Source organism: Canis lupus, chromosome 16 (assembly GCF_048164855.1).
Source record: "Canis lupus baileyi chromosome 16, mCanLup2.hap1, whole genome shotgun sequence".
NCBI classification, from domain to species: Eukaryota; Metazoa; Chordata; class Mammalia; order Carnivora; family Canidae; genus Canis; species Canis lupus.
This window is the reverse complement of record NC_132853.1, coordinates 50852502-50864862: the sequence shown is the minus strand read 5'-3', so window position 1 is coordinate 50864862 and position 12361 is coordinate 50852502. Positions and strand designations below refer to the sequence as shown.

The window sequence follows — 12361 nt, the reverse complement described above, 5'->3', positions numbered from 1 at the left end:
TAAAAAAAAAATTTAAAAAACAGTGATCCAAAAACTGACTCAATGGAATAATTAGAAAAATCATCTTAACAGCATGCATGGATTTGAATCATTTTTAATATCCTAGAAATATTCTACAAATCTTAAAATTAAAAACATTAAGTTTCTGCTCTAATTTTTAAAAGATGGCTTTTCATGACAATATTCATTATATTGACAGGTACATGTCAAGACTAGTATCCCCCCTCTCTTCGTGATTTTTATTTTGACCTTTTCTTGAAAAAAAAAAAAAGAAGGTAAAAGTCAGACTCCTTTAGGGCTTTGAAGTGTGTATTCTTTTTCTCTCTCTCCAAAAAAAAAAAAAAAAAAAAAGTGTGTGTGTGTAATGCCTGGGTGGCTCATCTGGTTAAGCATCTGCCTTTGGCTCAGATCATGATCCCAGAGTCCTGGGATGGAGCCCTGCATTCTTGGGTTCCCTGCTCATTGGGGAGTCTACTTCTCCCTCTTCCTCTGTCTCTCCCTATCCATTCATGCTCTCTCACTCTCAAGTAAATAAATAAAATCTTAAAAAAAGAAAAGAAAATGAGAGTGCAGTGAACATAATGTTAATCCTACAGTCAGGATGCAGTTGCTCCTTCCCAATCCACCATGTAACTACACCTTTCCATCAAGTGTCACCTGATGAGCCAAAACCTGGTATTTTTCGCCACATGCTATTCTATCTGCAGCACCAAAATAATCAGTAATGGAAGTTTTTTTTTATTTGAGAGAGAGAGAGAACACGCACAAGCGGGGGGAGGGGCAGAGAGAGAGGGAGAAACAGGCTCCCCACGGAGCAGGGAGACCAATTCGGGGCTAGATCCCAGGACACTGGGTTCATGACCTGAGCAGAAAGCAGACGTTTAACTGATTGAGCCACCCAGGCGCCCCAATGGAGTTTTTTAGATGACAGAGTTGCAACTCTTGATCTGCTACATTATGTAAAATCTGTGTTAAGTTCATCAAATTGGTAATCTTCTTTGTCTTCATCATTTTTCTAGTTATTTCACTGAGTTGGTTTTTGTGATTAGTGGTTCTCAGATCAAACAGATCATGCAGACAGACGATACAAGTATTTGGGGAATTTTGTCTCTTTTATTGCCAAAATGTTGGAAAAAATTTATTTCAATACCTTTCAGATTTCAAAAGTGCGGTATATATATAAAGCCTACTAAAAGACTAAAATACTGAAATTTTCCTTCAAGCAAAGTGTAAAAAGTATATTGAACCTGTAAATTGCTCGTGGCTAGACTTCATTGTCATCTTAATATATTCTCACAGGTACATATATACACACATGTGTATATACATGTGTGTGATTATGCAATCTATACTGTACAGATCATGGAACTGGGAGGCTTTGGAGTATATCCCCGTACTTTTTTAAAAAAAGATTTTATTTATTTATTTGACAGAGAGAGAGAGCACAAGCAGAGGGATCAGCAGAGAGAGGAAGAGGGAGGAGCAGGCTCCCCGCTGAGCAGGGAGCCCGACGTAGGGCTTGATCCCAGGACCCCAGGATCTATGACCTGAGCAGAAGGCAGACGCAGATGCCTAACCAACTGAAACACCCAGGCGTCCCTATCCGCCATACTTCTTTCTTCAGGAATAGTTGCAGTGTTTATACACCAGCATTTCTTCTCAGGCTTTTATTGGGTGCTGTTGCTTGTTATATATGAAGAGAAATGTGTCAAACAAGTTTAGAGTTTAGTGTGTTCTGAAGAAGGGTGTGAACAACAGTGTTCATGCACTCTGAGAATGCTTTCCACTTTCCAGCCTGGTAATTCAACTGTTCAGTATCTAAAAGCAAGTCAAATAATATGAACATTATCTCCTACTAGAAGCAATGTTTTTAAGTTTTCATGGCACATTATGATTATAAATGTCTCTCCATCTCATCAATAAGTCTATGGGAGTCCCAGGAAGATCCCTGAAATGTCTGGAGTAACTGTAACTATTAGTCACATTGAATAAGTGTAGTATGAACAAAATATTTTGTTGCACAGAGTTAACAAACAGTATATTCCCTGACAAAACTACTATTGTTTTATTACAACATTACCTCTTGTTTTTATAAAATGTATCAAGGTTTAAATTGATAACTTTATTTTACATGTAAAAAAACCAGTTTCTTTAAAAAGGAAAATGGTGATCCACACTGCCCTTTAAGAATTTCAATTAGTGCTGACATACCTGTATTACTCAGTGACTAAAACATAGGGAACCATTTGCCTTGAAATATTAATTACTGAATTTATGAGCCAAATACTAACATGGAAAAAAGTGTGTTCAAAACATGAAGTATCTCATGTGAGTCTTACAACAACCCTATGAGGTAGGCAAGGTGGTATTACTTGTCATTTATAAAAAAGAAGCTCAGAGAAATGGACTTGCCCAAGGAATAAGGGTACTCCAGTGATTTCTCTTTATGTAAAGGCAAAAGGTGGTATTTTTGGCTAAAAAATAATCCACGATATTGTTCCAAGAATATAAACAAACAAAAAGCCCTAATTTTCACCACAGCAATCGAGTCAATAACAAATGTATTTCAAAAGGGAGATTCACTGAAAAATATTTGGAAAGCTACTTACTACTCCAATGTGGCAAAGTAAAACTGAACTTTGAGGGTTGATATCAAGTGCTTTCTGGAAATGCATTTCTGCAAGGCTGAATTTTTCTTGTTTGTAATAAATCATTCCTAAACCATACCTGGAAATAGAAAATAAAGTATAATTTTAGGGATATAAACGTTTGGCTGCTAATTAGTTCAACTAATAAAAGGGTAGGTTATGGAATCTGGCATTTTAATAAACTAAAGAGAAACACTGGTGGTGTCAGAGAAGGCAAAAACTATCAATCATGATAAAAAAAATCGTCAAAGCATTTTAGACAAATCACTTTTATAAGTAAAAACAATATATCCAAATCAATCAATCAATCAATCAAACAGAACTTCAACAAAGGGGAAAAAGAAACTGTATCCTTAAATCCATCATTACAGTATAGATTTAGCAGCTCATCTTTACTTAGAGTGGCTAATTACGTGTGTGTCAATCACATTGTTAAATTCTTTATGTGAATTATCTCATTTAATCCTAGAAGGAAACAAGGAGATAGGTACTATTACCACTCATATTTCAAATAAGGAAACTGAGTTAAAAGTTAAATAAGTTGCCCGCAGTTATATAGCTAATAAGGATTCTGATCAGATCCTTCCTTTATGATTCTAAACCCTATATTCTTTTTTTTTTTTTTTTTAAGATTTTATTTATTTATTCATTCATGAGACACAGAGAGAGAGGCAGAGCCACAGACAGAGGGAGAAGCAGGCTCCATGCAGGGAGCTCGACGTGGGACTTGATCCCGGGTCTCCAGGATCATGCCCTGGGCTGAAGGCGGTGCTAAACCGCTGAGCCACTCGGGCTGCCCCAACCCTATATTCTTAACAATGCTATTTCCATATTCTTGGTGCAAATGGATGTATGTCATTATAATTACATATAATACGCATAGTGTCATATTCTGCTTCTCCTCTCCTCACCTACTGATCAAAAACATACTCCCATGTACTTAAAAATTATAAAATTTAAAGGCTATGTAACATCATATTAAGTTAATATACAGGTATTTCTTCTGAGTTTTCAAAACATCAAATGAATATAAAGTGACTGACTGGGATCCCTGGGTGGCGCAGCGGTTTGGCGCCTGCCTTTGGCCCAGGGCGCGATCCTGGAGACCCGGGATCGAATCCCACGTCGGGCTCCCGGTGCATGGAGCCTGCTTCTCTCTCTCTCTGCCTGTGTCTCTGCCTCTCTCTCTCTCTGTAACTATCATAAATAAATAAAAAAAATAAAAAATAAAAAAATAAAAAAAAAAAAATAAAGTGACTGACTTACATTAAGGAGACTTCTCTTGGCTATGACTAGATAATGATAATGAGGAATAAGCACCATATAAATGAATAAGAAAGCACAATACATCTTCTTATATTTGGGATGAAGAAATGGTATGAAAAGCTCTATGTTCATAATGGTGATGATGGAATAACAAAAGAAAGGCAATTTATTCTGGAGTTGGAATAATAAATTTACTTAATATTTAGTCAAATACTTAAAGTTACCTAAATACTGCAATTTAAATCTTTCCTGAAAAAGCTCACCATTCTATTTCTTTTTTTCTAATTGAAACAATTATTTTTATAACAATTTTTGATATGGTAAGGTTTTAAAATAATGCAACTATTAGGGATCCCTGGGTGGCGCAGCGGTTTGTCGCCTGCCTTTGACCCAGGGAGCGATCCTGGAGAACCGGGATCGAATCCCACGTCAGGCTCCCAGTGCATGGAGCCTGCTTCTCCCTCTGCCTATGTCTCTGCCTCTCTCTCTGTGTGACTATCATAAATAAATAAAAAATAAAAAAAAAAGAAAAAAAGAATGCAACTATTACAGTATAGGAGAGACCCAAATATTTAAAAAAACAACACAGGTCCTATTAAGAACTGAGTCTTTAAAATATTAGAGTACTTTATGTGAAGAGAAGGCAGTGTAAGCAAGCTTGACTATTTAATAGGTCTACAGAAGCTAGCACTTGTCAGGCCATCTTTCAGGTAATGTAACTACTCAGAAATGAGATATAATCTTTTAAAAAACATATACACATAAAAAATATGCTTTAGTAATCTAGTGATTCAGATTTGGTGACAGAATGAAAATTCAGCTGCTATAATGATTACCTCAAGATTAAAAAAATGTCTGACATAAAAACTGTAGCAGAGTTATGATATCAGAATCATACTTCTTGATATTTAAACTATTAATTCAATCAATAAAACTACAATAAAATGTTAGTAGATACAGTGTTGAGGCAGAAATAAACTTTTAATGCCTTCTTCATTTGTTAACTATACGAGCCAGGTAACTTCCTCAATAGACATTACTTAATAAACTGGAATACTGAGTTCTAAAGAAACCTAATGAACTAGACTGGTATTTAATAAACTAGACCACTGCAAAGAGCAACAATTAGTGTAGTTCTCAATGTTTATTTTCTCTTATCCAATAGGTCCTCTAGCCCTCTCCACTTTCCTAACCATGTTCTAATCTTTATCACTGTTTCAGTGTTCTAAGAAAAAGAAACAAATCAAATAACAAAATCGATTATTTTCAAAAGTTTGGTAGGAGAAAAGGTTGAAACTTTCTGGTATTCCATCATTAGTTAACTTAGAGTTGTGTTAAAGGTATATATTGTACATAAAAAACATTTTGGTTATAACTTATCAGCCAGTATATAGTATTCTTAAGTATTAGCAACCAAATTCACGACAATAAAGAGATACCTAACAAGAAAAATTACTGAGTATCAGTCTCATCATTAAGACATTGTCTTTACACTTCATTAGCACTTACCATGCATTATAATGTCTCGGATTGACTCTGATAGCATTTCGAAAACAAGCTAATGCTTTGTCTAATTCTTCAGTTAATACAAACTCATGCCCTAATAGAGTATAGGCATAAGCATAATTTGGATCAACCTGGATAGCTCTCTGGAAGAATTTAATCGCAATATCATGTTCCCGTTGCAAACTGAAACAGTTCCCTGCAGCACACCAGGCCTTAAAAAAAAAAAGGGAAAACCAAATGTATAGTTAAAATTTTGTTTCAATTTTTCTAACAAAACCAAATTTATGACTAAAATCAAGACTCAGCTCTCACTTAGAAAAACAATAACTAGAGTTATTTTTTTTTAACTTTTTTATTTGAGAGAAAGAGCATGTGCATGAGAACATGGGGGAGGAGCAGAGGGAAATACTCTCAAGCCGATTTGGCATTGAGCCCAGAGCCCAATGGAGGGCTCAGATCTCAGGACACTGAGGATCAGGACTTGAGCCTGAGCTGAAGCCAAGAGTCACACGCTTAACTGGTTGTGGCACCCAGGTGCCTCCTGAAGTTTTAATAGATATAGTCAATCCTCATTGTCACAATTTCATATTGGTGAATTTGTCTACTTGTAAAAATTTATAATATTTGTAAAACCAAAATCTACACTTGAGACTGCTTTAGTGGTAACCTACATACAAGCTGTCCAACAGGTACAGTTTCTTTTTTTTTTTTTTTTTTTTTTACAGTTTCAATTGAGGTAAAAAAAGGTGACTCTGTGTCTCCTTGTTTCATCTGTCATAGAGATGACCAGAGGATAGAGAGTGGAGGAAGCTGTGCAGTGCAGTGCAAGAAGCTCTGGCTCTGGGGCCAATCAGAAAGAGACTAAATCCTATATCTGGCACCTGTTGTAGGGTGGCTTCAGACAAATCACCTCAACACTTCTAAATTTCATATTCTCTTTTATAAAATAAGGATAATAAAATCTATTGGGATGGGTTGTTTTTAGGATTTAAGATTACAATCTGAGGTGTGTGTGTGTGTGTGTATATTTCCCCTAGGAGCAATGATCCAGTCTTTGCTGATTCAATGTTCACAGAAACTACTGAACATAATAACTACCAAGACTAACAAGAATTTACTATTTTTAATTCTAAGCTCAAATATGTGAAAAAAGTATCACTATTCTTGAGATGCAATTAAATACAATTCTTATAGGACTGGAGTATGTAAACGAATTGTGCCTATGTCTTTTTTTTTTTTTTTAATAAATCTTTATTTATTTGAGAGACAGGGAGCATGAGCAGGCAGGGTTGAGGTGAGGGGAGAAGCAGAAGGAGACTCCCCGCTGAACAGGGAGCCTGACTCAAGGGCTCGATCCCAGGACCTGGAGATCATAACCTGAGTCAAAGGCAGACGCTTAACTCACTAAGCCACGTAGGCACCCTGAATTGTGCCTATGTCTTAAAATGACAATAAAAACCACTATTTTATTTTAATTTAAAATTAGCACTTTTTCCAATCTACGTATTTTCTGCTTAATGAACACGATTCCTGCTGACAATGGCAATTTAGAAAAAGATTTATTTATTTATTTCAGTGAGAGAGCGCAAGTGCAGAGGGGAGAGGAAGAGGGAGAGAAAAACCCAAGTAGACTCAGCACTGAGCATGGAGCCCAACACTGGGCTTGATCTCATGACCCTGAGATCAGACTTAGGCTGAAACTAAGTTGGATGCTGAACTGACTGCACCACTCAGACACCCCAACAGCAATTTTAATACAGCCAAATCTTGATTAATCTTAAATAAAACATATGTTTGTGAATCTGCACCACATATTCTAGGACTTTGTCTTCTCTGAGTTCCTCTCTGCCTGTAGAGAAGGGTGCAAAAGTAAGTGTCTATGACGCTAAACGGTGTTTGAATTATTTGCTTCATCCTCACTTGGCAAGGGTAGTCAGAAGACAACTACATAAGCAAAGTGTTTCAGTTATCATACCTCTGGTGAATTTTTATCCATGTCTGTTAAGTCTTTTGAAAGAACTGAAAGAGCAACATCTTTTTGAAGATGCCAAAGTGTTGTAGAGTAGATCTCCATGCCTTCAACTCTATAATTCTCAATCCTTCTAACCTCTGAGAATATTCTTTCAGCCTAAAATAAAAAAAAAAAACAAAAACAAAAACTAGTTAATGGGAAAGTAATTTGATAAAATTTATGTATACAGGGAGAGCACTGGGCACTGTTCTCATAGGACCTAAATGCTGCCTTGTTTTACAGTGTTTACGTGAATTAGTAATAACACTAATTCCACAGTAGGTCAAACAATATTCCACAGTAGGTCAAATACTGATATAATCATATTCATATTTAGTTTAAGTATATGCAAGTTATGGTAAGAATGTAAACTGTGAAAAGAAAACCTGCATCTCCACCAAAACGACAGGAGAAATCTATACAAAGTTATAATTCATAAACAAGTCAATTATTTTATTCTAAAAAAACATATTTCCAAGTTTTAATAATGGCTTACAAAATAACTCAGGAAAAGTGAGAGAATAATGATTTCTATAACACAAAACCACTTTTGCATGGGCTTTTATTAAGAGGTTGAGTTAAAAACTTAAGGGGGAAAAAGAGGTTCTGTTGACCACCAATGCTATGACATGTGGAGCACTGAGCACACCCACCAATGTCATACCTGCTGGGAACTGTAGTCCCAATCTAGTAATTCCCTTTTCCTTTACAACACTAACCTGACTTTAGGTTCCCTCTTCAGCTACTTTTTTTCCTCCCCACATTCAAAGCTCCCAGAGTGGTTTCTCTCATCTTGAAGTTTGAGGCTTTGATTTATATAAAACCAATTTAGCAGTTCTCTAGTTTATTCATTCAAAAAAAAATTCTGAAAGTTTAGTTGAGAATAAAAAATATTTGGGGTGATCTTAATGAAATGAAGATGACAGAAAATAAAGAAATAGCATTTATAAAACTAAGAACTCCAAGAAATGGCCATATACTATCCTTAGCTTAATGATTTGTAACTTCCCTAAGTCCCTTAAAAGTTATATAGATAAGTTTTTCTTTTTTTTTTTTTTTAAGATTTATTTATTCATAAGAGACAGAGAGAGAGAGAGAGAGAGATTGAGAGAGAGAGAGAGAGGAGAGAGAAGACAGAGACACAGGTAGAGGAGATACATGGAAAAGCAGGCTCCATGCAGGGAGCCTGATGTGGGACTCCATCCTGGGACTCCAGGATCATGCCCTGGGCTGAAGGCAGGTGCCAAACCGCTGAGCCACCCAGGCATCCCTATGTAAGTTTTTCAAACAGACATTGGTTATATGAAGACAGACTTGACCAAGTCAAATACAGGTTTTGGAAATATTTTGGTTTCAATTTTTTCAGGATCTATAGTGTCCTCTGAAAAGTGATTGTGGCATAGACAAAAAGAAAAAAGGGGGAAAAAAAACCCCTCATGAAATTAAGTTGAAACAAAGGCTTCTGTTTAGTTAGTAACTGGGTCACTGTTCTATAATTAGAGGGAAACAATTAAAATTATGTATTTTAAAGTACCTCTGAAACATGAATAAGGCTATCTGTCTACAGCAATACTTCTTTCTTTTCCATACAAAAGTACATGAGTTAATATCTTCTGTATCTATTCTCTACCTGGAAGAACACTTCATTCTCAGATCTGCATGGCTCATGGAGGAAGGAGTCACCTCCTTTCTCTGAGCATGTTTTTTTAATATATAGCACCACATATTTATTATTGTCCTGCAATTCTCTTACCATGCTTCATTTTTTTCTTCCTATGACTTATTGCTACCTGTCCTTATACATTTATTGGCTTACAATCTCTTACTAGAATGCAAGCTCTAGAAAGCCAAGCAATTATTTGTCTAGCTGTATTACAGAGTCTAGAAGAGAATATTAATCTATAATATGCACTGAATAAATGAAAGTAAATAGGGAAATACTTAGGGGTGAAGTGGGTACAAAATTTAAATTAAAAATCAGAATTTTCTTTTCTTCTTTCCTGGTAAACAAGTAACTTAAGCAACAAACATAATTAAAAGGATAAAAGCCTTGCGAAGGACATTATGTCCTTGATTATATACAGTTTTCTTTATGGCACTTTTCAAATTTATAAAACATATTAAATGCCAGAAATTCATCCCAGTAGGAACTCTGCATATAGTAGAAAAAAATTTTGATTATAAATATCTATTACATGGTAATATATCTTTGGATCCAACTGAGCAGGGTACAAATGTCTGTATAAGAATATACGAATGTGGGTGCCTGGATGGCTCAGTTGGTTAAGCGTCCAACTCTTGATTTTTGGCTCAAGTCATGATCTCAGGGTTTTGAGATAGAGCCCTTGTAAGGCTCTGCACTCACATGGAATCTGCTTCAGATTCTTTCTCCCTCTCCCTCTGCCTCTCCCCTGACTTGAGCTCTAAAATAAATAAAATCTTAAAACCAAACATAACAAAACATATAGATGACTTGGATTCTCTAAAATAAGCAATTCCCTCAAATTTGAATTACCCCTTAACACAAGAAAAAATTGTCTATTTATAAATTAAAATGCTCAGAAAATATACATAAAGACATTACATAATAAATATTGGCCTTTTATTTTTTTTGTCTCGTTTTGTTAAATTTAAGCAGGCTGCACACCCAGTGTGGAACCCAATGCAGGACTTGAATGCATGACCCTGAGATCAAGACCCAAGCTAAAATCAAGAGTTGGATGCTTACCTGACTGAGCCACCCAGGTACCCCTAAATATTTACCTTTTAAATCTGTCTCGAGCATAGGCATTTTAATTAAATTCTCTCTAAAAAAGGCATGTATAATAGTTTTCTATACTTACTTGCATGTACTCTGAAAGTTCAAAATAGGCCCTTCCAATTTGGCACAGTACCCAACCAGTATTGTAGTGGTGAGAAGGTAGGTGGCTCAAGATATTTATAGCTTCTTTGCAGTTGTAAGAACACAAAGCTAAATAACCTTTCCCCATTTCACGAAGAAGGCTCATCAAACCTTCTAGGAGAAAACAATATAGTAAACAAAGGAGAAAAACACAATAAAACAGTTTGATTTTTTTAGAAAGGCTAACTACAAAATAATTTATTAAAAATTCCAATATCTATCTAGAAAAAACTGGAATGTACTTTAATGAACATAAAAAAACTTAAAGTGAATAAAATAAAATACAAAGAAGATATTAAGCATTTAAAACAGACCTGCTGCTGCTTTCTGTAGATTAAATGCCTGGATCTGAGGTGTGATTGTGGAGATTTTCCCTTCTGAAATGATGGAAGAGTCCAATTTGGTAATTTCCAGGCTATCATTTATGTTAGGTTGAGTTATTCCTCCTTTATTAGTTTTACTTTTAGTTTTTCTGTTTGGGATTTTAGGTGGAAACTTCATTTTTAACTTTTTGCTATTCTCCTGTAAAAAAGAGAAAAATTCCACATTTGTTAAACTCATGTATTTTAGACTTCCCAGTCCTTTCTCAAGTATCAGACACAAAATAAATATATAGTCTTGACTGGGCTATATTTTTCTCACAAAAAAATTACAGAAACAAAATTTTCAAAATCATTTAATTTTAAATGCAAAATAAATTGTATTCACGAATTAGTGTGTAATATAAATCAGCATTATGTGTTCGTTGCTCTTTTCTCAAAGTGTATCACTTTCATTTATTATTTAAAATAAGAAAATAAATGGATGTAATACTACCTAGTTGTCTCAGAGCATTGTAACTGGTAAGTCATAAAACTGTTGATTTGTTGATGTCAAAATTAAAAATTATCCATAATATTTGTCAATGGACCAAGAAAATTTACCAAGGGCATAATGAGGCCCTCCAACTGTACAAAGAAATATGCAAAGAAAACACAGAAAACTTCTATTTATCCTCCCTCTAATTTTCCCAGTGATACTATCTGATATAACCACAGGACATCAACAAATCCATGACCCTGGAATCAGTTCAGTACTGTCAACTAAATTAAGATCTTATTTGGATTTCATCAGTTTTGACATGTACTTATTTTTTGGTGTGACAGATCTATGAAATTTTATCACTTGTATGATTCGCATAATCAACCATTACAATAAGGATACAGGACTGTTCGACCACTACACAAAGAAACTCCTTTGTGCTATGCTCTAATAGTCACATCTTCCCCCCACAGTCTTAACTCCTAATAGCCACTAATTTGTTTCCCATCATAATAATTTTGTCTTTTGAACAATGTTTTATAATATTTATTTAAAAAGGACATTATTAAAGGACGGAGAAAATCTACAAATGTTATAGACAGCTTTACAAATTAAAAAAAATTAAAATAGTCTCTGTGTTTGAGATAAAGTCATCAATGAACAGAAATTTAAGAAGGCTAAGCATTAAGTATATATAACAGAAATCTTTAAATTACCTTGGTTGTAGAGCTGTCACTAGTAAAAAGTCGTGAACTTCTTCGAGGCAGTGCGTTTGGGGGAGATGTGATAGTGGGGCTCAATACCTGAGGTGTTGTACTAAAAAAAAAAAAAAGATAAAAGTGGACTTAAAAAAAAAAAACAGTTTATGACCATTACTTGTTTCAATTCAGATACATTTTAAAAAATGCATTCATCATGTTTGTACTCTAAAGTTCTTGAGTTTGGTTGGTCTATTTGTCATCCCTCTATGAAAACTCAGGATTTAAAAGTTATCTGTTACCATAAAATGATAAAAATTATAACATGGATATTCACTCTATATGAAATTGCTAATTTGAACTTAAAACAATCCACATAAAAATTCTGGATCAATAAATGATAAACATGTCTATAAACTAATACTCTCTAGCTCTCATTTGCAACCATAGCGAGTTAGAGAAAGATAGTTGGATACAGACAGTCTAAGTGTGGGATATTTGGCAACAAATAAATACCATTAAAACAATG

At 34.9% G+C, this 12361-nt stretch overlaps 1 protein-coding gene across 13 annotated transcripts in view; it reads right to left on the bottom strand.

The window, feature by feature from the left end:
* Positions 1–12361, bottom strand: part of CDC27 (cell division cycle 27) — a 70450-nt gene that overhangs the window by 13342 nt on the left and 44747 nt on the right. For 10 of the 13 annotated variants that reach the window (XR_012009196.1, XM_072781270.1, XM_072781272.1 and 7 more), the window contains 6 exons: positions 11851–11950; positions 10648–10855; positions 10275–10447; positions 7396–7548; positions 5424–5632; positions 2610–2727 (listed from right to left, as the gene is read on the bottom strand). Coding sequence is in view for 12 of the 13 variants with exons in the window: in XM_072781270.1 (XP_072637371.1) it covers positions 2610–2727; positions 5424–5632; positions 7396–7548; positions 10275–10447; positions 10648–10855; positions 11851–11950 (961 nt within the window). In the remaining variant the exon portion in view is untranslated. The remainder of the gene's footprint in view (positions 1–2609; positions 2728–5423; positions 5633–7395; positions 7549–10274; positions 10448–10647; positions 10856–11850; positions 11951–12361) is intronic. The other 3 variants (XM_072781264.1, XM_072781273.1, XM_072781267.1) reach the window with 1 other exon arrangement.